This window comes from Aplidium turbinatum, chromosome 1 (genome assembly GCF_918807975.1).
Source record: "Aplidium turbinatum chromosome 1, kaAplTurb1.1, whole genome shotgun sequence".
Lineage (NCBI taxonomy): Eukaryota > Metazoa > Chordata > Ascidiacea > Aplousobranchia > Polyclinidae > Aplidium > Aplidium turbinatum.
Window position 1 is genome coordinate 890,961 of NC_137472.1, and position 27,749 is coordinate 918,709.

General features: G+C 37.4%; 3 protein-coding genes across 3 annotated transcripts in view; 1 reads left to right on the top strand and 2 right to left on the bottom strand.

Moving 5' to 3' along the window:
- LOC145779150 (complement receptor type 2-like) overlaps positions 1–27,749 on the bottom strand; it is a 399,260-nt gene that overhangs the window by 264,023 nt on the left and 107,488 nt on the right. The gene's annotated exons all lie outside the window — the stretch shown is intronic.
- Positions 882–13,410, bottom strand: LOC145774537 (uncharacterized). The gene is made up of 9 exons (XM_082585803.1): positions 13,398–13,410; positions 13,086–13,199; positions 12,582–12,770; positions 12,149–12,340; positions 11,794–11,955; positions 8,932–9,120; positions 7,928–8,095; positions 1,380–1,490; positions 882–1,057 (listed from the first exon to the last, which is right to left on the bottom strand). Exons 1-9 carry the CDS (start codon positions 13,408–13,410, stop codon positions 882–884), a joined length of 1,314 nt encoding a protein of 437 aa, XP_082441929.1.
- On the top strand, positions 21,476–26,630 carry LOC145769147 (uncharacterized). Its single transcript, XM_082580741.1, has 5 exons — positions 21,476–21,608; positions 21,814–21,897; positions 22,068–22,130; positions 22,392–22,463; positions 22,707–26,630. The coding sequence occupies exons 1-5, from the start codon at positions 21,511–21,513 to the stop codon at positions 26,548–26,550; spliced, it is 4,161 nt and encodes a 1,386-aa protein (XP_082436867.1). The 5' UTR covers positions 21,476–21,510; the 3' UTR covers positions 26,551–26,630.

The following is a 27,749-nucleotide window of genomic DNA, read 5'->3' on the forward strand; positions in this document are numbered from 1 at the left end:
GTCGCGATCCCTGTCAGCACACTACACAGTAGTAGCTGCGAATTCTACTAAAACTTCTAAAGAGAGATTATACTATCTATTGATATGAAGACCCTTAGATGCAAGAAGAGAGGCCAACGTCACAACGATGGGCTTTTATCAAAGCCGGCGTTGACCATAATATCTCTCAACGCTGAAGGGGTATCCGCTGACCCATCATACACTGAAATGAAGATCCCACCATCAGAGTCCCTCCCCCCAGGAGCAAACGCTCCTTGGGCAAAGTGGAAAACATTAAATCGACTCCGAACCGGTGTTGGACGTACTAAGTCTGCAATGGTGGAGTGGGGCTATGACACGGGCCCTGTTGTATGTATCTGTGGCACCGAGCCCCAAACAGTGGACCACCTTCTTGTTTGCCCTCGGCTTGCCACCCGGTGCAGTAGGTGGGACCTGTCAGTGTACAACTCCGTTGCGGAAGAATGTGTCAATCTGTGGTGTATCAACAAACTTTAGAAGACTCGATAGAAGAAGAAGTTTCGACCTTTCGTCAGTATGTTTCTGTGTTGTGCCATTTGCTGCTGATCAGGATCTATTTTAGTCCCCTTGATGAAGTCAGTAGTGCTGACTGACGAAACGTTGGTAATAAAAGCTAGGTATCTTCCTCAACACCATGAGGTAACCTAGTAGCCTATTGTAACCAGAAGAACACAAGTTATTTTATAAAATATGTTTGAATGGAGTTTAAATAAAATAATGAAACCACACATCACAAAAACGAAAACTATCTCTCATAATTTCCACCTTCGTGTAGTTAAAACAAAAAGTATTCTAATTGTTTTTTTCAATACGGGTCTAAAACCCTGCATTTTGGTTGAAAATCTTTGTCTAAATATATGACGTCACTTTGATTCTCCAGTCCGAGATAGTTGCACTAAGAAATTCACGCCGCTCCCGAGCGATCGAAGCCGGTAATAGAAAGACAAACACAATCGCTCTCCGCTCGATATGCTTTGTGATGAAATAGTTGTCCTTCTATTCAGTTGCTCTGATGTGAAACGAGCTTCCAGAATATATCCTGTCGATCAACGACATGATAGTGGCTTTTGTTTTAAAACTGTTCGATCAATATCGATCAAGTTTTATAATTCTAAGTTTATAAACACTTAGAACTCCCAAGCAAAGATTTGTTCCTAAGTTTTAAGCAATTATTTTCAATGATACCAAAAGACGAAGCAACAGCTGTTTCGAAACATTTCCTTTCTTTCACAAATTAATGCACATTACAGAGAATCATTTACCGCTGTGGGAGGAAGGAGGTTTGTGTGCGGCCTACGTACAATGTAAAGTTTCATAATTTATTTTATGACAGTATAATTTTTAATACTAAATGCGGACACCTCTGGATCCTTTTGCAACATTCCTTGAAAACTTTCTCCTCCATCCTTGCCCAACAAGAGTGTATGTGCAGAATTGGCTTCGCGCGTCTTCAAAGTTGCAATTTCTATCCTCTGTTAACAACACTAAATCATTTGTCCAGCCACAATTTTTGTAAACGCAATGAATATTTTTTTTATGAGAGAATGTTACGTCATAGAGGTCTTCGTCCAGTAGCCTATTCGGAGTTTCGTCTGAAAACCAGTTGTGTCATGGCCTGTCTAGACTTGCCTCATCAAAGCGTAACTGTTTGCTCACTGATGTTGGACGTTAAGGTGCAGACATGTTGCGTTGGGGCTTGGCAGAGAGTCCTACCTGACGGCAGTTCACATAATTAAGGATTGCCCGCTATAGAGACCACCTCATGGTATGGAAAGTCTACTCTCCATGAAAGATGATACCAGACAGTAGCTAACCGACGATTTCCTGATATATAGCGACAACACGAGAGAAGAAGAAGAGTTAAATTGAATCAGCGTGGCGGTGACGCAATTCTTGAAAAATGTTACTTTTGGACAAAAAGCGACCATATTACAGCAGCAAGTAAGACCTACAAAATTAAAATAGCATACCAATCCAAGGGCATGGAAAGTAGATTACCATTTGCTCTACTCATATTGATTGTGACATGCTGCTTTTAGTGCTGTGTTGAATTTTCTTCGGAGTTATTGCCGTAAACAGTGCAATAGGGTGGCTCATTTTCTTTGATATTCTTTTGTGAAAAAAAAAATTATAGCAAAACATCCAACCAGAGATTTTCACTCAAGCAGGCATGAGGATTGTTGTAAAATTTTCCTTCAAACTACTTTGATGACGATGGTTCTGCATTGATATCGACGCAACGGTAAATGCTGCAATAACCAGTGTTCAGCAGGATGGAGTGTCTGAATCGTCAGATTCGATCGAAGACGAGTCTGATCCACCTGGCCAAGCTGCATATTATTTTGCAGAAGCAGGAACAGGCCTGGTTGAAGGAAGAAATAGATCAAGATGGCAAAAGATTGCTGCATCACTCACTACTCAAGGCCGCTTACAATCTCATAATATTCTTCGATTTCGATCTGAACCAAAGTCTTATTCAACGAGTCGTGTAGTTTTTGGTAGAAGAGTTTCATCATTTCGAATAATATTTGATGAACCAATGTTGAGAAACATAAGAAAATAAACCGGTTGAAGAAGGGCGAATGATAATAGGAGATCAGGCAAGGAATGCAACTTTGCATGAACTAGAAAAATTCATTGGCTTGGTGGTTGCTCGTGACGTGATAGGGCGTCGCAACTTCCCAGTGAAGAGTTTATTGGCGACATCATGGGGATGTTCAATAGGGTGGCTCGTTTTTGAACTTTTTTTTTTAAATTCTCTCGGGGTAGTGGGGATTTGCCAATGAGTGAGAAAACGCTTATGACAAAATTTGAGATTCGTAAAAAATTGTCTTCAGCCTCCTCATGGGGCCCAAAAATCGAAAAATGGGGTCAACAACGCATTTTTTTTCAAAAATATTTTTAGTTTGGGTAGATACAATATTGTTTAGATATATCTAATTAGCCTAAGAAAAAAAATTGGATTCATTTGAACTATTCCTTCAGCTTCCTCACAGCTTCTGAAAATTTCCATTTTGCTGAAAATTTCGCATTTTTGTGGGTGGTTACATGATACATAATTGCGTTAGACATTTTGCCAGCTATAAAACGTCATTGTATTTTTCTTTATAGACCTGCCCTGAGCTGTTGCGTTATTTTTTACTGAAATTGGGTTAATTTGATAGGAAAAAGTGACGTCTTTTATTTTAATTAACGTCACTGACGAAAATTGTAGTTATGCAACCACAAACAAATATGCAAAATTTTCAGCAAAATGAAAATTTTCAGAAGCTGTGAGGAAGCTGAAGGAATAGTTCAAATGAATCCAATTTTTTTTCTTAAGCTAATTAGATATATCTAAACAATATTGTATCTACTCAAACTAAAAATATTTTTGAAAAAAAATGCGTTTTTGACCCCATTTTTCGATTTTTGGGCCCCATGAGGAGGCTGAAGACAATTTTTTAAGAATCTCAAATTTTGTCATGAGCGTTTTCTCACTCATTGGCACCATTTTCCCACTACCCCGAGAGAATTTAAAAAAAAAGTTCAAAAACGAGCCACCCTAATGTTCAATATTTCCTCGAACCATGCGAACAGACAGGTTTTTAGAAATCATGAAATTCCTAAATTTCGATCTAGACATGGAAATACGAAGAAATCCCGTACATGACAAGTTTGTACTCGCTTCACAATTTTGAAATAATTTTATTTCTAACTGCCGAAAAGCATTCGTTTCACAATGGAACATTACAGTGGATGTTGTCGGCTGCGTAGCCGAGTGGTGAGAACGTCTGCGCGACGTTTGAAAGGACGTGGGTTCGCCACCACACCAGAGCACGCGGCTGTGTCTCGGCAAGATACTTAATGGCAAGCCAAAATAAGGGAGCAGCTGACTCAAATGTCACTTGTATATGTCACTTCGCTGCTTCCTGTCGTCTGTTCTATCGCGTCTGTGATCGCAGTGTACTGTATGTTATCGCAATGGGCGCAAATAAAAACACGATTATGATTATTTCCATGCAAGGCACGCTGCATTTTCATACAATATATGGCCAATAAACTAGATAAGTTTAATATAAAATTTGGCTGGCAGTTGATGTTGAAACGAAATATTTATTCAACGATATTCCTTGCTTTGGAAAAGATGATACCAGGGTCCCAAAAGTGCTGTTGAATTGAAACTAATGACTACGGTTTTCCAGCCGGGTTACAAAATCACAAGCGATAATTTTTTCACCTCCTTGATCTTACATTGCGACTTGTAAGGAAGAAGTGTTGACCATAAACAGGAGAAAACTGCCAGAAGAGTGCAAAAAGAAAAAGAAATGCACTAAACCGACGTTTTTAGGTATGACGGACAACCAGCAATTATATTCGTTTTTACCAATGCAAAGAAGAAAAAAAACGTAGCAGTTTTGAGCAGTCTACATCGAGATATCCAGGTGCCTACCAACAAAAATCCAAAGGAGAAATCAGACACAATAAGATAATATAATAACAGTGGAAGTAGATGTCTATGACCAAATGATAAGGATTTACTCTGTAAAATTCAGCAAGCAGGCGGTTGCCTGTGCATTAGGGGGGGCCGTCAATGCACTTTTTTTGTCAAATCACTTAGCAACCTGGCTCAGATAGGAGGCTTAGGTCACAAAAAAATAATCTGTAAACATTTTTAGATCGGGGCGCGGGAAAACGCCGCACAAAAAAGTCAATATTACCCCAAAAAAGTAAAAAAAAACATTTAAAAAAAATAAATAAAAAAATAACAATTAAAAAATAGAAAATACGCAAAACGACGAAAACAATCACAGAACGTAATCTTTTTCTGACTCAAAACGTGAACGATGTGAGCGAGCAGCATTTCGGGTCAGCAAGTTCATGTCTGTTGTCATGGCCAATGGCTTCATCGCTTACTTCGGTGACGAGTTTGATTTCGCGCTCAACTGCTTGTGTGCCGGACGGAAAACTGTCAATCGATGTAGGAGCATCGGTCTCGACGAAAAGCTCTGTGAGCTGTTCCATGCTGAAATCGTGTAGAATTAGTGGCTCAGCGAGTTTCCGCTCGTTCTACCGGAGCAACGAGTTTGTTGTCAAATCTGTGTACTCAAAGTTTAGTTTAGGAATTTCGTAGCGACGTATCCCACCCGTGTACTCGTTCCTTGCTTTCTGGATACGATTTAGGCTACGCATTGGTTTCGAATCGCCATGCAGAAGGGCCAACACTACATTCTCCGAATGCGCAGCGAAGGCGTTTGACTGTAGGCCACTGTCGACGACTTTTTTAATTGGCCTGTCAGATAGCGAGTCAGCTTAACCAACCGAAAGAAGGACCGAGCAGCAAAGTGACCTTCTTGTTTTTGCTTGGTAGTAAACCAGATGGGAGCGTAAACTTTAACGATGTACGTCGTCATTTCTATCAGCGCCTCTGTTGGTTCTGGCTCCGAGATATAAAGTCGGCATATCCTTGAAGCGAGATTAAGCCATCGTGCAAGACCCTGTTTTCCTGGATCACAGAATCAAATGCTTTCTGGAGGCAGACTTCCCTAGATGACCAACACATCGAGCAGATACTTTTGATCACCACTAATTCCCATCACCTCATCGACTTCTGTCAGATTGGATTTTATCTTCTCGAACTCGACGACTGCAAATTCTCCCATTTTGCACTTATCATTAACGACAACAAGGTCGATAAATCCTTCGAACGTTTGCGGTCCTGATGATTTCCCTTCCAGCTGGCCGAAGATATGCCGAAGCAGGAGTTCATTGAGGCGAAACTGGCAAATCGATCATTGCACCGTACTTCCAATATGTTGCTCAATGGTGGTGATGACTCATGTGTGCATACCTGCATTGAGGGCAGTTCCGTCGCATCTAACGACCCGAATGCCTTTCACGTTAGTCCCTTGACTTCAAGAGCAGCCAACATCGTTTTGGTAATGGTCTTCCCAGTTGAACACCCTTAAATGGAAATGTGGTCGATATATTCAGATCCTGGGTATTTCAGCATCTCGTTGCCTAGTGGGCTTCGATTTATTTTCCACGATAGCTAGTTATGCCATTCAATTTAAAAGTTTTATCCTTTCTGTAGTCAAAGTAAAGGCTTTCAACTATTGTGTCGAGCGAACTGGAAGCAAAGTGACTCGTCTCTAAATGGAGCCGTTTTCGTGCACGAACGAGCTTGTTTTTGTCGACTATCATCGTCAGATTGAAATCATCTTTTGTGTCCAGTAATGTTGTGGTTGCGAGGGCAGCTGCTGCTCGACTTGGAATTCCATACCTTTCCACCTCACGCGCAACTGTACGAAGATCAAAAGTACATCGCTCCTGCTCTTCTTCGAGTTCTTCTCTGACGATCGAGCACTCTAAAAGGGAAGCGCCTTCTGGGAGTTTCTTCTGTATTGAAGTCATCCGAGTCGTTTTGATTATCTAAGTCGAGCATCAGCTCAGCATCCGACAGCAGCAGCATCCGAGAGTTTTGTCGCTTCTACCTTTTTCTCGACCTTTGCTATGTTGACGTGTATTGTTTTTTTAATATGATGGTCAGAAATAAAAACCAACTGAATTGAACAACTGAACTGAACTGAACTCGTGAGTACAATCTTCGCGTTCTTTCACTCGTTTTCTCTCGAAAGCAGTTGCTCCTTCCGCTCATCCCTCTTCTTTTCAGATTATGCGCCTCCCAATCGACGTTTCTAATGAAACCAATGCGTGCTCCACGTTGGTCGATAACGAAATTAACTTCGAATGAGTACAGCAATTTGTCGTCAACGACGTCGAAAAGCGTGTGGAGGCAAAGACTGGCATTCAATGAAGTTTTCCATTCAGCCTTCTTTCTCGCCGTGGGGATTTTTTTCTTCATCTTAACCATGGCCCATTCCTTCAAGATCTTCAGATCACTTCCTAACCCTCTGCGCCAAGTCAGCCAGTGGCAACCGATGAATTAATTTAGCGATTATTTGCCTTTTTCCTTTGTTGCTCAAAGAGGATTTCTTAATGGTACTTTTTAGAAACTTGCGACCGGGGCCTCTCTTCACCACCGAATGTCTTCTATTCGATAGATGAGCTCGCAGACTCAGACGACTGCCTTTCGTTCAGACGGCCAATACCCCTTAAAAACTCTGCTTTTTCTCTATCTTTAATCATGTTCGCAGTTAGCTACGGAGAGTGACGATTCGAACGCCTTGATAACAGCGAGGTTCCCTCCCAACAACTGGCAATATGCTTTTGCGTCATCATAATTCGCTGGAGTTTGGACAAACGTATAAATGTTGCGACTGATTTCTAAAGTAACAAAAAATGTTAAATCTTAAATAGGAGAGATAATTTATTCGCATTTCAGTATTGTAAGTGGAATACAGAATGAGAAAAAATGCAAATAGTCGAGAAGCACCAACGAACTTTGCGTTTTCCAGTTAAAGTGCTTCTTATATAAAACCACACAAAGCTTTAAACGTAAAATAAACAGTGAAATCATAAATGAAAGATAAACATTAAAACAACGTATCCTATGAAATATAAACTGTGATGTAAAACTAAATTGCTTAACAGGTACATATGATTTAATATGAACGAAACAATAGAATGCACTGCAATGAGGTTATTTTAGGGCTTCACAGGTAAATTAGTTTTATCCAGAATTTATCAGAATGTTTTGTAAGCTTTTTGAATACTTCAAATAGCTTGTTTTTTATTGATTGCTCTATTTCACTCTAGAGCTTAATTCCTCTGTGTGTTAGCTATTAAGACACGAATTATTCAAAGAAACCTCTCATACACAGCAGGACAAGGTTTCTACAAATGTGTTTCCAGATGGTTTGACAACTACTGTCATCCATCTTTCTTGAAAGCATAAGTCCTAAAACCTTGCCAACGATTCCATTTATCAGTCAGCGTAAAATATGTTTCTAATATGAAAGATTTAAACCTATTTGTTCTTGATCGCACTCGACGTCATTTCTACACGATCGTGTTTGCATTGTTTCGTCATTACAAGAACTTTCTGGCGCTCCGCAAGATCTACTCCTGGTTTGCCGACCATTTCCGCAGGTTGCTGAACAACTTCCCCATCTGCCCCAATTTCCCAAGTTTCCGGCTGATGAGACAAAATGGCCGCAATAAGTGTGACAGAATAATTTCATTGCAACAAATTTTGCATCAGTTTGTAGGGCAGCACTACGAGTTATATCAGCCGGCAGATGTGATTCTCATACAAGCCGCAGGTCAACAAGTTTGGCTTATTCGGCTCTTAATGATGATATGAATGCTTAATGTCTACAAAATGGCGTACTTACATTAAAACGTTTTAACTAACATCTAAATCGTTGAGAAATGAGTTTCATTATCTTAATTAATGTGAAGAATTTCCAACACTTTTGCCAGTCGTCTACAAACAAATTAAAGAAATCTACGAAAAAAAGCTCACAAAAAATAAGATACAGTTGAAATGTTATAAGTAAATAAATCAGATAAGTTATGAAACTTCTAAAACTAATTGATAAAGCTTTCGCTACCGTAAAGACAGCTTCTTCAGTATTTGGAAAAGCATTAAGCAAGGTAAAACACAACAATTAATTAGCCAAAGAAATCTACTGTGAAAACCATTTAAAACAACAACTTCTAACAGATCCAAAACTGCATAAAATTCATTGCGAAAGATTTCATGGAACTATTTAGAACATAATCTTCGCTGTATAATCTGAAAACAATTCACATATTTCACTCAAAACGTTTCTGCTGCATAGAGTTTATTAACAATACTTAGCGAATGACTTTTACATACTGTTTGAGGGAGGGGGAGTTTGGCTTGATTTCTTACACAGACATGGATTGCTATGCTTTTCGAAGACCGGCAGTGGTTTTGGATTACTGTAGACTGTTTTACATCTGTTATGTTTATTTCTTTGATATTTATTGTGTAAAATTTCTTACTTGATTCTCTGCTACGGTCGACTTCTCCAACAACGCATTCTCCTAGAACACATTCCATTACATCTTCTTCTATTCCCGGACAATAGGGAGATCCTGCACCTCCCCTTCCGCATTGTCTTCTTCTTCGTTGATTTCCAATTCCACAAGAAACACTGCACGCGCTCCAATGTTGCCATGGAAACCAAGAATCTATTAAACAATATATTATAGTGTTGCCATGGTGACTAACATTGCAATAATATTGTATCACACTCCACAGTGTTTTTGACACTTTGAAAAGCTTCCGTGAAACAATTCGCCATCGACGTGGATTCGTAGGAGAACTTAGCCGCAGAACGACCAACATGGCACAGTCTTATTTATAAAGGCGCAGAATCAGCTGAGAAACACCGTACGCTATCTGCTGTCAAAAAACAAGAGCATCGTAAGGCCCGAGCCTCAAACAACCCTGGCCCCAACCAACCATCCTTCCTGCAGTAGAAGCTTCACCGCACAGATAGGCCTCATCAGCCATCTCCGCATTCATGTAGCCTACACTGGCCAAAGCCAACACTAAAACAAAAAAAAAAACTTGATCTCAGTCTCATTGGCCATATTCGGAAACGAAGGGCGAACATCATCATAGTGTTGCCATGGAGACTAACAATGCAATAATACTTCATCACAGTGTTGCCATACTATTATGCTTGTTTTACGAGATTTTTTCTGTAAACGTCTCAATGCCAAAGCTTTAAAGAGGCATAATATTGACAAGCTTCAGTTGGTAAATTTGCGTTTTTACCAACTGAAGCTTGTCAATATTATGCATCTTAAATTATGAATAATAATGAATTATAAAAACGCAAATATAATTAATTCATCAAACATTGTTGAACATTCTTACATTGCAACGCTGCGATCATGAAGACGAGATTTGAGATGTTGTGTTGCTATTTCGGTTCAGATTAACTGGAACCCAACAAAACTGAATTTGCGCTTTGCTTGATAGTTTGTAACAGTCCTAGCTCATTTATTTACTTCTGATTTATCGCTTTGTGTCAGAATAAGATGATAGATAGAATTACAGCTAGAGAGCTTGAGGTTCCACAATCAAAGCAACATTTTCATGCAACACAAGGCATATTTTTAGAAGCACAGTAAACGATTGGAGTAAAATCCTTAAAACAAAATGAAATCCGTCCCAACCTGACACAAAAAAGTTTTCACTTCTTTCTCATATTGTTGAGGAAAAATTGTTCTCAAAGTAACTGGAAGATCAAGCAGCGCCGGTTCGGTTTTCGGGGTGTGCGCTTGAGCAAAGCATCTCAAAAACTGCTTTCCATTCAGCGACAACTAGCGGATGGAATAGCTCACAGACAACAGAACACTTCAACAACTTCACTCTGTCAATCTCGGTGACAGGGTTTACGTCAGTACAGCTCTCAAAGAGTAACAAAGCCAAACAGGAAAATATTTTTAAGAGCCGTATGCTAATGTGACTCTCAAATAGAAAGATGCAGTTGATAAAAATAAAACCGCCGTCCCAAGACGTAAGCGCAAGATAGTTTTTATAACTTATTGGCGGCAAAGCGTTTTTCCTCGTTAACAAAGATAAACAATCAAAATGAAAATTAAGAATGAGCAGTGTACAAGCAAGTCCGCACTTATTTGAAATTAAATTATTATACAAAACATTGCTTTTACACAAGCGTCAAACACAGAAGTTTATTAAAATATTGAGGAATCACCTTACGGCCTTTATTAAAAAGTTTTGCCACTTGCCTTTATGTTGTGCAGGCCTAATATAGAAAGAGCATTTACAAATTTGTGCCACCGTTTAAAGATATTGTATTCGTAAAGAGCCTAACAGATTGTTAATAAGGTTTTTGTGGAGTTCTCTTACCAAGAAACAGTCAGTTGAAGACGCAGTTTGATTTGATATCAAAGTCACTCTTGACAAAATTGCCTCAAATTTGAGACATTTCCATTGAATAGTTTATACAATCGTGCATGAGATAATAAAATGTAAACTGGTGACAACTACCCGCAACGCCCGATGACTTTATGATTATCCCAGATATAGAAAGGGAGATTATGAAGTATCGCACCTACTTAAAAACTTGGCACCACATCTTCACCTGTTCCTTCAAATCAAGCAGCCAACACAGCCACTTTGTCTGGTTTAGATCTGGTAGAAATCTGGTCAAATCCGTACCGGATCTGGTAAAGAACTGGATGAGATGAAGTGACTGTTTAGGAGAGTTTCATGATGAAAGCTAACTTATAAATTGATGAAGGATTGAAGACAGCCGTGAGAATTTGGCTGAAAACTCAAAGACTAGAATTTTACTTAGCAGGAAGAAACAGGTTTCGATGATGGTGGCAATTTGTAACCCTGTAGTTACTTTTTTCAGATTGAATTAAAGTAATAATGTTCCTTTTGTAGAATTAAATTAACGTTATAGTACCAAATATCTTTTCAACTATTACCGATGTATTGTTGTTGCATGTTTTTCCAGCATCTCATGATGATGGAAAGAGGTTTCACATAGCAAGGTTTCACATAGCAATAACTATACTTGAAGTAAGTTGGACCAAAGTGTTTTGTAATATAAATGAGCGATGAGCGTTCTGAATTGTCATAAAAATCAAATGCATCTTTCCCAGTAAATTATTTGCGACACCAGGCGTCACTAGAGGAAAACGGTCATTGAAATGCTCGGTGTTCTGTTTCACTGTACGCAGTAACAACTGATCTGTTACTACTTCATATTGCTGTTTCATTGTCTGCACAGCTTGTGCTGTATATTTTTTTATCTTATGTAATAAAATCATAATCATTGCTGTGAATGTTTGGTTTGCTTTATCCAACAAGTCACTTACCAGGGCAAGCTTGGCAAATGCCCCATGCTCCTCTGGAATACGTTTCCTTGTAAGAACACCAGTACTGGTTATAGTTAGCATTTGTACATGCATGGTAAGTTCTGCCAGCGTACTTGAATGGAAAATGACAAAGAGTACCACTTCCTCCGCAAATGTTCCCATCTAAACGTTAACGTTTATCCTCATTACGAATTAAATAGATTGAAAGAAGAAGAAAATGTTTTACTTACACGGTGTTTACAATATCACTAAGAAAATATTATATAGTAAAAGAAAGCCTTGAGGGCTAATCACAAATCTGGCCGTTCTAGCGTTAATCACAATGAAATAACTCGAAAAGCAGATGAGCACTTACGGCTACGACATGAAGGAGGAGATGCAGACAATGAACCATCATTGTTGCAAGTCACTGTCAACATCCCTGAAGGAAGATCCACCATCGTGTATCCTGGAGCACAAAGGTAGGTGAACTCTTCTCCCGATTCCAGCATCGATCGAGATGTTGATGCGACTACATTTCGAGAACTCGGCACTCGACATTGGATTCCTAATCGATTCGATTGTTACAGAAAACAATGGTTAAGGGATGAAAACGGTTAAAAGCAATTACAAACAACAATAGAAACACTGTGAGGAAACAATCGTTGGATTGTATAAGATGAACCAAGAGAGATTATTATCGTCGGGGCAATTTAATCTTCAGTTGTAGATAAACAAAGAACTTAATGCTTTGTTGTAAGCTTAGTTAATAAATATGCAGTAACTTTATTAAATTTTGAAAAATTTACTTTTACAGTGTGGTTGACTCCTTTCCCAGGTTTCATCAGATTTGCAAAGAACACGAATTTCAGTAACTCCAACTTCGAAATGATATCCTGGGTTACATGTGTAGACTGCCCTTCGATTAAAGCGGATCTTAAAAGTTTGCGGAAAAACGGAACCAAATCGTGGGGGACCAGGAATTTCGCACTCGGACACTAAATAATAACAATGAGTACTAATGATTAAAAACAAATGTTAGATAATAATTCAATATCGGATATTGGTAACACATCAGCACTAACAAATTACTTTAAGTGCTGTGTTTGTTTTAAGTAAAAATCACTAACTTCGCATTGAAGTGAAATAAAATAAATTATAACAATAATAATGATAATAAGATAATATGAGGTGTTCTACTGGTGAACAGCTTCATTCAATTTTCAATAATGATAATAATTAATATGTTTCTGATTTGTTTGCTTTTTCACCATTATGTAAATAAAGCCCAAACTAAGCCTGGCAGTACTGACCAATTGCGCAGTTAGGTCCTCTGTATCCTTCCGGACACGAACAGTCATGGCCTTTAATCCGGTTAAGACACGTTCCACCATTCTGGCACGGATTTACAGGACTGCATTCATTCACTGGTAGAAAACAAACATTCAAGTTAAACAAATTAAATCTTTTATTTTATCTAAATCGAACATGTATACTAAACTGTATCAATTTCATAAGTTGATACAGTATAAACAAGCAGCTGATAGCATCCAGCTCATTATCGGCGCGAAGCACTTGATCTGGACAGGAAATTTCTTCTTCATTTAAAGGCCCAGCAGAGTTACCATTTCTGGTCATGCAGATGTAAGTGGCCACAGCGGTAAGAGGTTTTCATATATCAACAGAGGGAAACACTATGTGAACTGATAAATAAAATCAGAAACCCCCCAAAAAAGTTTTATTTTTGTCATATCTAGGCTTTCACCGGTGATTGTAGATTTATATTTAAGGGAACGCCAAGGCAAGAAAGCTAATCGTCGTGTAAAAATACAAACAATTAACATGTAGTTTAATGGTTCTTAGCCTTTAGGTACTGCCAGATCGGTATAAATACAAACGTTGTTTTTTGGACATCTTACAAGAGTGTTGAAGGCACTGTTCTGTTAGAAAAGTTGGGCAAAGAAAAAGAAAAAACAATCAAGCAAAACTGCGGTCAAAAATCAAATGCAGCCTACTCAAATATGTTACAGCAGTGTGTAGTGGGACCAAGAATTAAATGTATGGAAAGCATTGTCAGATGTGGTGAAACCACTTCCTGGAAAATGTCAAATCAGAACATTTTATCAGGTTTGCTAAAAGTTTTTGAAGTTTTCAGACCTGTGTAATGTAATTTGCAATAAAATGCATGTTGGAATTGTTTCACTTTACAAAGTCACATCAGCACAAAGTTGTTTATAGCGTTAATTTCACATGCATGTGTCATTCCTAAGAGCGTGATGGTGACACAGTTCAGCCAAGTTAATGTAACTTTAAAGTAACCACAGTGTCAGTCTGACCGCATAATTGCCACGGTAACATATACTTTTTTCAATATTACAATAGATCAGTGAATAATATAATAAACATCTAGACCGCGTCGCCGCCACTGCCCAAGGGTGGTAAAAGGCAGAGCCCCTCGACCCTTGGAGTGGCGAAGAAGGTTCAAACGAAGAAGAAGAAAAAGAAGTGAATAATCTCTTTTTGAATAATCTGAATAACTTTTTGCACCTGACCACGCAATAAATACGAATAAATAAAGCACACCACATGCAGTTGATCTTTTACACAGCACCATTGCTTCTAGACTTTTATTCATTTATGCATTTCAAAAACATATTATTTGGCTCGCCTTTCTATTGCTGCACTTACTTTACACGTTTCACGACATGACAATTTTCAGATTGAAAAAGCGCAAATCCGTGACAAGACAATCGACTGAAACTGCTGTATTCTTCAACTATCTGCTCCATACAAGCGCAGTTGGTATCAGGCACAAAATAGCCAACTGCTTTCAAATCTATTTCACTAACCTGAGTAGCTATTTTTATTTTAGGCCATCATCAGATTACTAAAACCAGTGCTTAGAAAGTTCAAAAAATATGTGGAGACCTGATTCATAGTTTGAACCATCAAACAAACCGAGCTGTGAATTTAAACACTTTTTATAAAGATAAACTGAGAATCTTTGGCTACACTTTGGAATAATTCTTGGCTAAATCTTAGGCTAAAATTTTGCAATACCTTAATTCAGGCAGCTGAAACAATTTGTATCCAATAGGATACTTTGGTAAAAATAGCGATACGTGGCGCACTTTAATAAACAAATAATAAAAAAAGTTTTTTACAATTTGTAATGACAAAATTAAAAAATAAAATGATAAATTACTTCAAATAAAGGGTTAGAAAAAGTCATAGAGTAATAAAAATTAAGTATTAACTTTGAAAGAATTACGACAAAACAACTACCACTGGCAAAAAAAAAACACTGGTATCCTATAGGACACCTTGGTAGTCTTAATGAATATCTAATTGTTGAGTTCATAAAGCTTTTTGGCTTTTAGTAACTATCAAGTTTATTTTTTTAATAGTAAGAAGAAGAGGGAGTGTACTTGCAAACCTTTGTCGCGTTGGCCATGATGCAAGAGAAAGATTCACAAGAAACTCAAACTGATAAAATTATAAAGTTGAGCTATCTCTCAACTCATGTAGCTCCACACTCAGTGAAAATTAAACAAGTTCACAAATCTTCTTTAAATTATAAAAGAAAATGCCAAAACATCTTTATTAACTGTAGACAGAGGACAACCGTTTTAAATAGAAGGTTGTCTTTAGTGCAATTAAATTTTAGAATAGAAATTAAATTAGATTAAAAAAATTGAAGCACACGGCACGAATTCTTCATTAGGCCATTTTTTTTTTTCTTGGTAAATCTTTCAAGTCAATACTCACAGCAATCATCAGTCGTTGAAACTTTGATGTCATCGAGATCAATTTCTGTTGGTGGACCATTGTTCCTTATCGCTGTGAACTCGATTCCGAAGTCTCCTCCACTTTGGGGGAGCAATACATCTGTGCTCAACCATACATTTCGTTGATCATCGGTGTTTGCACTCCAGATGCTTCTGCTGCAATACATTTCAAATGCATTACAATTCAATACAATAAATATGTTTTAATGTTAGGATCTTTGGAGAGACTTAGTAGGGTTTTATGTATAGCTTGATTTCTCCTAGACGATACATACAAGCTTTAAGTCAAGCTACACATAAAACCCTACTAAGTTTCTCCAAAGATCCTAACATTAAAGTTTGTCGATTTGACAAAGGAAAGGGAACTGCGATTATAAATAATTATTAATTATGTTTGATACAGAAAGAGACTGTTCAACAGGCATTGATTATAAAATGACTGTACTAAGCTACCACTTGTTGTTAAGAATGATACCCAGCTTTCAGTTTCGTCATTTCGTCAATATGTTTTTGTGTTGCGCCATTTGCTGCTGATCAGGTAATGTTTGAGGCCATCTGTTTCAGCCCCCTTGATAAAGTCAGTTGTTCTGACTGACAAAACGTCGGTAATATAAGTTAGGCATCTTTCTCAACACCAGCAGGTAACCTAATAGCCTATTGTAACCAGAAGAACGTAAGTTATTTTATAAAATATGTTTCAATGGAGTTTGAATAAAATAATGAAACCAAATATGACACAAACGAAAACTATCTCTGATAATTTCCACCTTCGTGTAGTTAACACAAAAAGTATTCTAACTTTGTTTCTTTCAGTACGAGCCTAAAACCTGCATTTTGGTTGAAAATCTCTGTTTAAATACATGAAGTCGCCTAGATTCTCCAGTCCGAGATAGTTGCACTAAAAAATTCCTGCCGTTCCCGAGCGATCGAAGCCGGTAATAGAAAGACAAACACAATCGCTCTCCGTTCGATATGCTTTGTGATGAAATAGTTGTTCTTCTATTCAGTTGCTCTGATGTGAAACGAGCTTCCAGAATATATCCTGTCGATCAACGACATGATAGTGGCTTCTGTTTTAAAAATATTCAATCAGTATCGATAAGGTTTTATAATTCTAAGTCTAAGTTTTACGAAAATATTTTCAATGATACTAAAAGACGAAGCAACAACTGTTTCGAAACATTTCCTTTCTTTCACAAATAAATGCACATTACGGAGAATCATTTACCGCTGTGGGAGGAAGGAGGTTTGTGTGAGCGGTCTACTTAAGTACAATTTAAAGTTTCATAAATAATTTCATCAAAATTTTTAATACTAAATGTGGACACCTCTGGATCATTTTGCAACATTCCTTGAAAACATTCTCCTCCATCCTTCTCCAACAAGAGTGTATGTGCACAATTGGCTTCGCGCGTCTTCAAAGTCGCATTTTCTATCCTCTGTTAACAACACCAAATGATTTGTCCAGACACAACTTTTGTAAACGCAATGAATATTTTTTTAAGAGAGAATGTTATGTCACAGGAGTCTTCGACCAGTAGCCTATTCTGATTTTCGTCTGAAAACCAGTTGGGTCATGGCCTGTCTAGATTTGCATCATCAAGGTGTAACCTGCTCACTGGTGTGGGACGTTATGGTGCAGACTTGTTGAGTTGGGACTTGGAAAATAGTGTTACCAGTGAGCGTGGTGAAATGCAGATGGCAGCCCACATAGCTAAGGATTTCCCGCTGTACAAACCACGTCATTGGTATGGAAGGTCTAGTTTCCATTAAAGATGATACCAGGCAGTGACTAATCGATGAGTCCCTGATATACAGCGACAACACGAAAGAAGAAGAAGAATTAAATTGAACAAGCGTGGCAGTGACGCAAGGATTAAAAGAGGCTTCCTTTGGACAAAAAGCGACCATATTAGCTAGTAAGACCTACAAAATTAAAATAGCATACCAATTCAAGGACATGAAAAGTAGGTTACCATTTGCCTTACCCATATTGATAGTGACACGCTGCTTCTAGTGTACTGCTGTGTTAAATTTTCTTCTGCGTCATTGCAATTAACAGTGCAACCTCGACGTTAGATGATCCAGTGCTCTTCAACCGGTGTGCACGGTGCACCCTAGGGTGCACCAAAATATGCATGGGGTGCACCAGTACGAAAAGGTATACACGGGTGCATCACAAACTTGTCACACTAAACAGATACTTTTTACAAAAATTTTCTGTGAGCAAAAATGAACCATTAATATTTGACTTTCAGGATATTAGAAAAAAGATGTAGGTTTCAAGTCATTTTGCAGCAACTGAAGGACTATATTGACTGTGTATTTATAGACCGCAATACTACTACAATCCTCTGTATTTTTTAAATGTTGATGTCTAATTTGATTTTTGTTTTTTAGGTATAATATTATTATTTAGTTAACTATTTTGTCTGTGATGTCTCTATTCAAATATTTTACGAAAACTTCAACTTCTGTATCAACGAGCGAGGGTAGTGTCTTTCAGCAAAACGAAGGCAGTGCCACTTATTCATGCCCATCTTAATTTGTTGCAAGAAAACTTTGAGAAATATTTCAATGCTAAACAGAATGCCACACTTTATGCCAGTTCTTGGATATTACAACCTTTCATTTATGACGGGCCTACTACAGAATTTGATTGATCTCCAATCGGATTTTGGTATGAAATTATTATTTAAAGAGACACCATACACTGACTTTTGGGTGCACCTGTTAAATGTGCCAGAGTACAGAAGCATAGCAGAAAGGGCAATTTCCGTACTTATTCAAATGCCAACAACGGATTTATGCGAAAGCGGCTTTTCTTGTTTGTGTGAAATCAAATCTCGAAAGAGAAATTCAATCACACACATCGATCCATTGATGAGGGGAGCAATTGAAAAAGATATCATACCTCGGTTTGAGTTGTTAGTTAATAACGTGCAACAACAAAACAGTCATTAAATAATGATTTTTTATATCGCTTTTACCTCAGTTTACCTTTTAAGTAAACAGGGTGCATGAGTTTCGTCACAACAACTTTAAGGGTTCACCAAACCAAAAAAGGTTGAAGAGCACTGTATTAGACGATCGAATTGATCAGAATAATAATAATTTAATTTCACACCAGTTGGGTGCAAAATAGCGTCAATCAACTGTCTCCGTAATTAGCGATTTTTAGCCAACTGTCGCGATTCATCCGAGTTGTGCTTTGTGAGTTGAGGAGAGTTTCATTATCAACTGGATTTATTGGATATCGTATTCAATGTCCCAATAAGAGACTTTGAGGTTTGCTGACTTGTTGAAGCAGGGAGTTTCTCCTACAGTTCCATATAACAAGTCATTGTGAATATGTTCAGTGCATGAAATATGAAATTTTGAAAAAATTTCTTCAATGATTATGTGTGGACTGTGGTGATGGTGTTTTGAAGTTTTAATTTGGGTTTCCATTCTAATCCTCACAAGTGTTCCTAAAAATTAAAGCAACCAAACTCACGGACACAATTAGGGACTTCTCCCCAATTTGCATTCTCGTTACATCTCCCTCTTTGATTTCCTTCCAGAGTATATCCAGACTGACAGGAATACCTCACTTCTGTGCTATATGTGAACCCTTGGAATCCAAGTGTGTCGACTGATCCATGTTCTGGAGCTGTGGGAGGACTGCATTCCACAGCTGTGTTGAAACATAATTTCCATAAAGTATAAGTCAGGAAAGTATAAAAATCTTTTAACAAATGTACTGGCAGTGATTTCAAACACATTTTGAGTTGCACAGCGATTCTTTGCATCAATTCAAATCATTTTATTTTTACATAATCTGAACAAATATTGATCAAACTGCAAATCTAGTGTATGTTTACAGACTGCTGAAAAAAGTGAACACACAGAAAATGGTCACCTTACTCCACTGTGTAGGCTACTAGTAGATATCATATATGCTATGTAGTAATGTAGTATACCTTAACTACTTATTTCACTTTTTGGAACACACTGCAAACATTCAATAAACTGTGCTTGGCTTTGTATTTACTTCATATATTGTAAATGCTTATAGTCAAAAATAACAAACCACATTTCAAATTTAATGTTTTCAGTCAGTTCTTATCGACATTGGGATGATGACGACATTGGATTGATGACGACATTGGTAGGTTTCACATTTTACCATTTCAAGGCTTACCTTCGCATTTTGGGATTGTTCCTCTCCATTTTCCTTCTGTTCCGCATGATAAGAAATTCTGACGTCGGTCCAGTTCATATCCTGAAAAACAGCGAACCAGTCTCAATCCGCATGGCATACACAGATACAGTAAAAGCTCTATAGTAGGAATAGTCGACTGTGAAACGGCAAACCAGTTTCAATCCGCATGGCATACACAGATGCAGTAAAAGATCTATAGTAGGAATAGTCGACTGTGAAACGGCAAACCAGTTTCAATCCGCATGGCATACACAGATACAGTAAAAGCTCTATAGTAGGAATAGTCGACGGTGAAACGGCAAACCAGTTTCAATCCGCATGGCATACACAGATACAGTAAAAGATCTATAGTAGGAATAGTCGACTGTGAAACGGCAAACCAGTTTCAATCCGCATGGCATACACAGATGCAGTAAAAGCTCTACAGTAGGAATAGTCGACTGTGAAACGGCAAACCAGTTTCAATCCGCATGGCATACACAGATGCAGTAAAAGCTCTGTAATAGGAATAGTCGACTGTGAAACGGCAAACCAGTCTCAATCCGCATGGCATACACAGATACAGTAAAAGATCTATAGTAGGAATAGTCGACTCTGAAGCGGCAAATCAGTTTCAATCCGCATGGCATACACAAATGCAGTAAAAGCTCTATAGTAGGAATAGTCGAGTGTGAAACGGCAAATCAGTTTCAATCCGCATGGCATACACAGATGCAGTAAAAGCTCTATAGTAGGAACAGTCGACTGTGAAACGGCAAATCAGTTTCAATCCGCATGGCATACACAGATGCAGTAAAAGCTTTATAGTAGGAATAGTCGAGTGTGAAACGGCAAATCAGTTTCAATCCGCATGGCATACACAGATACAGTAAAAGATCTATAGTAGGAATAGTCGACTCTGAAGCGGCAAATCAGTTTCAATCCGCATGGCATACACAAATGCAGTAAAAGCTCTATAGCAGGAATAGTCGAGTTTGAAACGGCAAATCAGTTTCAATCCGCATGAGTAGTAAGTAAATGTTAGTTTCGACTTGTAAATGTGTTAACCCTCAGTGTTAACCTGCCACAAGCACATTTGATTTTATGTGAGAAAGGTGAATCGCAAAGTGCAAAGTCCGAAAGTGCTAAGTCCGAATTATGTGCAACAAGCACATTTGATTTTATACCAGATTTATATAGTTATGAATATGAATGGTCTTGTAAATGTAATAACCCAAAGTCGTGACGCACATTTCATTTTATGTGAGAAAGGTGAATCGCAAAGTGCAAAGTCCGAAAGTGCTAAGTCCGAATTATGTGAAGCAATATAATTGTGTAACCAGCTTCATAATTCTCACGCTAGGATACTGATAAAAAGGCAGTGACGTGATTAAAAAATGCTCATAACATATATAAAACAGAGATAGAGGCAGGCAGAACAAAGCTTGTGTTCTATAAAGAGTGAGCAGATTCAATTTTTTTTACTCTGATGTTTGTATTTAAACACGAAAGCAATACTTGCTCATGGCGTCGCATTGTTATTCTCAATAGCTTTAACTGCAGACTAGTCAGAGTTCTCACCAATGTTTATGAGGTTTATGCTTGAGGAGCGAGTCGAGTTATGAAAAGTATTGTTTGAACTAGCAGGAAATTTTGTCCCAACTATTTCGGTTATGAACTGCATATTTTTTCAGGTTGATAAGAAAAATGTATAATTGTGAAATATGTCATGCCCAATTCAAGTCAAAGACTGGGAAGTGGTTTCACATGCAGAAGCATCGAAACATTCGTTTTGCTTGTAGCGTTTGTGCAAGGACGTTTTCGCGCGTAGTGTCAAGAAATCGGCATGAGCAGAGGTTTCACAAGTGAGTTTGATTGTTCACGTAATTGTGAAATTGTTTAATTTTAGTTGTCTGACTAATTATAATTTCAGAGTGGTTGAAGGGAAGCATGTAATTGTGAAATTGTTTAATTTTAGTTGTCTGACTGATTATAATTTGAGAGTGGTTGAAGGGAATCACGTAATTGTGAAATTGTTTAATTTTAGTTGTCTGACTGATTCAATTTCAGAGTGGTCGAAGGCAATGACAATGAAAGGGAAAAGGTTCCCAGAGAGAATGAAATCGCGGAATTAATGAATCCAAACTTGTGGGGGTAAGAATTTTGCAATAAAATCTCATTTAAAATTGACTAAGAATGTAAATTAAAAGTGTTGCGAAATGAACAAATCCAAAACGTCATTATATCTAAACTGTTTAGTTTGAAGTTAGTTAAAATGATTGTAAAACAGGGATTTTTTGTTGAAACTTTACTTTCTTTTGTAGAGACATTGATTGGGAAGCACAGCGCGAAGTCGAACAAGACTTGAAGAATCCCGATTTATGGGGGTAAGTTGAATGTTAACATATTATCTTTTGCATAGTTATGGTCTTGAAATAATAGCAACATATTGGTTGAATAGCATTTCAAAAGTTTTTTTTTAATAGAAGCTTTCAAACATTTTCTGTTTTATATGGTCTGATTGGGTTGAAAAATGATAAGTGTTTTAGTGGACATTCTAAAAACTTTTCTATCAATGATTTGTGTAATGTTTTTTTAACAAAATAGCAACACGTTGGTTAGAATTATATTTGAAAATTTCTTTTCAGAGATATACAATGGTCACAAAATTTGGAAAATCGCAATGCTGCTGAACAATCTCCTCCAGAACACAATATTCAGTGAGTTGTTGTTAAATTTTAATCTATCTAACACTATGCTTGACTTGTCCTAGCTGTTAAAATTTTCTTTTGTCAAACATTTCAAGAGGGTTTGTATGGAAAATCGAGATAGTGCTGAACAATCTCCTGCAGAACAGGATATTCAGTGAGTTGTTAACTTTTAATCTATCTAACACTATGCTTGACTTGTCCTAGCTGTTAAATTTCTTTTGTCAAACGTTTACAAGAGGGTTTGTATTTCAGACAGTTTTTGAGGAAACATTCAGGAAGCATCCACGCCAAACATATCACCCACCAAAGAGTGCAAGATCGGTTTAATTTTGCATTGAACAATAATGATTTGCTATCTCGAAAAGACGAATTCCGACGTGTAATATTTCAATCACAAAACTCTGCCTTTAAAATTAATTATAGTTTCGGGTTTATTTTACGTCACCGTGTTCATGGGGGCCTGAGGTTTTTTCACCCGTCCCACGGAGCAGACCGTGTTCTGCAAATTTCTCCTTTAATTTCAAACTCGCATGATTTCGATGATTTTTTAGAAAACCTATTACATCAAGATATTTTGGAATTTGCAATACTTCAACGGCCTGATTCAAGCTGGACTGTTCTTAATGTCACTAATGTCTGCTTTTATGTTAACAAGTTACCAAATCATCCCATTGGTCATTCGCTAACATTACCTGATTTTATTTTAAATAATTCTGGTTTAAACGCACTTGTAAAAAGTCAACAGACTGGCCGGGATTATACTGATCACTTGTGTCTTTTTCGTTGCTTGGCCTTGCAAGCTGGTTGTTTACCTTATAACTTAGAAAAAGTAACCAAAGAAAAGTTTCATGTTTACTGTTCAAAATTTAATGTTGATCCGTTTAAATTTTCAGGTGTTTCATTGTTTGATTTAGATCAAATCGAAAAATTGTTTCAAGTCAATATTTCTGTATACAAGTTAGAAAACAAAGAACAGATTGTTGCTTCTTTGGTTCAACGAAGTGCCAGTCGCTTTTCTGAAACTATGTATTTAAACTTGTTCGATAACCATTTTAGTTACATTTTCAATTTATCGCTGTATTCTAAAACATTTGTGTGTCCAAATTGTCAAAAAATTTGGGCCCATGGGTTCTCATGTGAGAGACATGCTAGAACATGCGACATGAATGTCAAAAACAAATTTGTAGGTGGGGTCTACAACATTCCTAAAACCATTTTTGAACGTTTAGAGGATGTCAATATTTTTGTTCCTAAAACTCAACGTTATTTTCCCTATAGGGCTACGTACGATTTCGAGTGCCTTTTTTCAAAAGATCAATTACCAAACAATTCTGACACGATTCATTGGGAAGCGGAACATAAAGCTTGTTCTGTGAGTGTGTGCAGTAATGTGCGTGGGTTTGAAAATCCTGTGTGTTTTGTGGATGAAGGTGATGTGAACAATCTTGTGAGAAAAAAGTTAGATTATTTAGGTGAAATTTCAGCTGCTGCATATCAGATTCTTGTCGATAAATTTAGTTATGTGTTTCAAGAACTTGAAAATCGATGCTCAACAGATGAAAAAGACCCAAAAAACAAACTTTTCAAAGAGTTAACATCACGTTTTCACTCGTACTTGAAAGAAATGCCAGTTATTGGGTTCAATAGTGGTCGCTACGATTTGAATTTGGTGAAGAGAGAATTTTTTAGCCAGATCCAGAAAGACATTGAGTTTGTCGTGAAGCGAAACAACAATTATATGTGCATTAAAACAGAAAATTTTAAATTTCTTGACATAATGAATTATATTGCGCCTGGATTTTCTTACGACAAATTTATTAAAGCTTATGGAGTGGAGCAAACCAAGTTTTTTTTCCCCTATGAATGGTTAACAGACTTGTCACAGTTAAATCAGACGTTTCTTCCAGAGCACGAATGTTTTTACAGTCACTTGAAAGGTTGTAATATATCGGATGAAGACTATTCACTATGTCAAAAAACTTGGAAAGAAAAAGGAATGAAAACTATGAAAGATTTTTTAGTGCATTATAATAATTTAGATGTTGTTCCGTTTTTAATTGCCATTGAAAAGTGCTTTCAATTTTATAAATCAAAATCTTTAGATCTCTTTAAAGATGGACTTTCTGTTCCTGGGTTAACTCTAAAGTATCTATTTTCTACTCTCGATCGTGGTGTCAATTTTTCATTAATAGATGAAAAGAACAAGGATCTCCATGAACTGTTCAAGAGTAATATTGTTGGTGGTCCTTCTATTATTTTTCATCGCTACCACGAGAAAGGTGTCACGCGACTTCGAGAGCATGAATTCGGTGACAATGCTAAATTATGCCAAAGTGTTCTTGGTCTGGATGCGAACGCGCTTTACTTGGGATCGATAGCTCAACCAGCTCCTACAGGTCGATTCATCCGCTATAAGGAGGCTGAGAATTTTAAACCCACTTGCTCTCATAAATATGGCTACCTAGCCATGGAATGGTTGGAATTTGTTTCTTTTCAAGAGGGTTGTCATATTCAGCATGATTTTAATGGGGGAGAAATCAAAGTCGGAAAACTCTTTGTGGATGGATTCTGTAAAGAATCTCAAACCGTGTACCAATTCCAAGGATGCTTTTGGCATGGACACTCGTGCCGGCTTAACATCGATCGTTCTACTGGGTTAATGAAAGATACAAATTCTTGTAATGGACTTTCGATGGAACAACTCAGGGAAAATACAGAAAAAAATTGTAAATATTTGCATGATCTGGGTTATCGAGTGGTTCAAATGTATGAATGTGAGTGGCTTGAGCAAAAAAAAGTGTATGGTGTGAAACAATTTTTGAAAACCCTGAATGTGCTTAAACCCTTGTACAACATGACTCAGGACACATTTCTTTCTTCAATTTTAGATGGGAAATTATTTGGTCTTGTTTTATGTGATATTGAGACTCCTGACAATCTAAAAAAACATTTTTCTGAATTTTGCCCCATTTTTAAAAACGTTGAAGTGTCCAGGGAAGATATAGGAGAATACATGCAGGAGTTTGCAGAAAAAAATAAAATTTTATCCAAGCCAAGACGCATGCTCATTTCAAGTTATTTTGGTTCGAAAATGTTGTTAATCACACCCTTGGTAAAATGGTATTTAGAACACGGCCTTGTTGTTACAAAAATCTATGAAGTCATTCAATATCAACCAAACAAATGCTTTCAAAAATTTGCAGACCAGGTATCGGATGCAAGGCGAAGAGGGGATTCTGATCCTGACAAGAAAATCTTGGCTGATACTTTTAAGTTATGGGGAAACTCGGCTTATGGTAAAACAATCACCAACAAACAAAAACATAAGAAAATTAAGTTTTGCGATAATGACACAGTGGCAAAAGAAATTAATAAATCCTTTTTTCACCATTTGAACCCCGTCCATGAAAATCTGTTTGAAGTAGAAAGTTTTAAAAAATCAATCAAGTTTGACCTGCCTCTCCAAATTGGATTTTTTGTGTACGGTTATGCCAAACTCAGAATGCTAGAGTTTTATTACGACTTCTTAGATCAATTTGTTGATCGGAGTGATTTTCAGTGTCTCGAAATGGACACTGACTCGTTGTATTTCGCTTTATCTGCTCCATCGTTGGAACAAGTCGTGAAGCCCGAAAAGCGTTTTGAGTTTTTTAGTTGTTATCATCTTTGGTTTCCATCTATTGCCTGTCCTGTACATCGCGCAGATTTCGTTTCGATGAAGTGTAATGGCAGTGAATTTGTTCCTCAGGAGTGTTGTATTGCCCAACAAAAATTTGATAAGCGTACTCCTGGTTTGTTTAAGGAAGAATGGGCCGGCACAGGTTTTGTGGGTTTGTGTTCGAAAACATATTATTGCTTTGGTGCTGTTGACAAGCAAATTTCTAAAGGTTTAAGTACTACAAAAAACAAATTTGACAAAAATTCCTATCTCAATGTATTGAGTACGCATGAAAGTGGCCAAGGGATGAATGTTTCCTTTCGTGTCAGAGACAACAAAATTTACACGTATCATCAAACTAAAAAAGGATTGGCTTATTTTTATCCGAAACGTATCGTCTGTTCTGATGATGTCACTACTTTACCATTATCAATATAATTTGTGTATGTGTCTATGTGCTTTACGATTTTTTGCTGTGTTTTTTACTGGAAATCTTGTTGTTTAATAAAACTTATGTGCTGACTGACAAAAGAAACAAGACAGTACAGTTTCAATCGTATTTTATTGACAAAGCGTACAAAACAATCACAGAATAGAATCTAATTTAATACGTTTTTGAGGTCGAAAAGCGCTGGGTGTTTGATCCTTTAGGACTTTTAAATATTTGAGTATTTCTCGCAATTGGTGTTGATCTTCAGGAGTTGGCAAAGGACACGCTTCATGATAAACCTTCACATTCACTTTACCATCGACAATATAAGAGAGATAGGCAGCTGGCGCGTAGACTTTCCCACTGGTAAAGTTCAAATCAATTTGTTGAGGTAGGAGCTCCTCTTTCACACGCTGGATATGCTGGTTGTGAGGACAATAATTTAAATCTTCTTCTTTGCTCCAGTATAAAATTTGTAAGATATTTTTCGTGGAGGGGAAAGCAAAAAAACGGTTGTTTCACAATTAGCTTTTTCGCGACTTTGCACAGTTGTTCAGGATGAAACGCTTTTCTTCCAACGCGAACAGATAATGAAGCTCGTCTTAAGTGAGGGTTAAATCCAATTTCGTGCTTCACATTGAATGTACTGGCGATGTCAACAACTTTTGCTGTAGCACGTTTAAGTTTTGATTCGTTAGCTAAGTCTTGTTCAGCCTCATAGAGTGGTTCCCGCACATACGGTTGTGGTACATAGATTGGTGACATTTGTTTCTCCATGTTTTCCAAACTATCGCATATACAAAAAACATTCATTCTTCCCTTTTTATACAGTGGAAAGGAAAAAAAATGCTTTCCCTTTTTTTCTAATAAAGAGAATTGTTGTTGTTTTTTTTGAAATAGTATCACAAATGAATCATGGATACTCAGCAACTGGCAAAGGTTTTACAGACCGATCCATATGCAAGGACAGTCTTTAAAGGAGTTTTCGCGAGGGATCAACTGATTGAAGTTGACTTTAAAAACCCTAGCTTATGCGTTATCAATCTTGACAGATCCGATCAACCTGGCTCACATTGGGTAGGGATTTTCATTGATGAAAACCACAAAGCGACTTATTTTGATCCTTTAGGACTCCATCCAATGTATCGAGAAATCTATCTCTTCCTCCGAATAAACGCGACCTCAACCACGTTTAATGAACAGACAG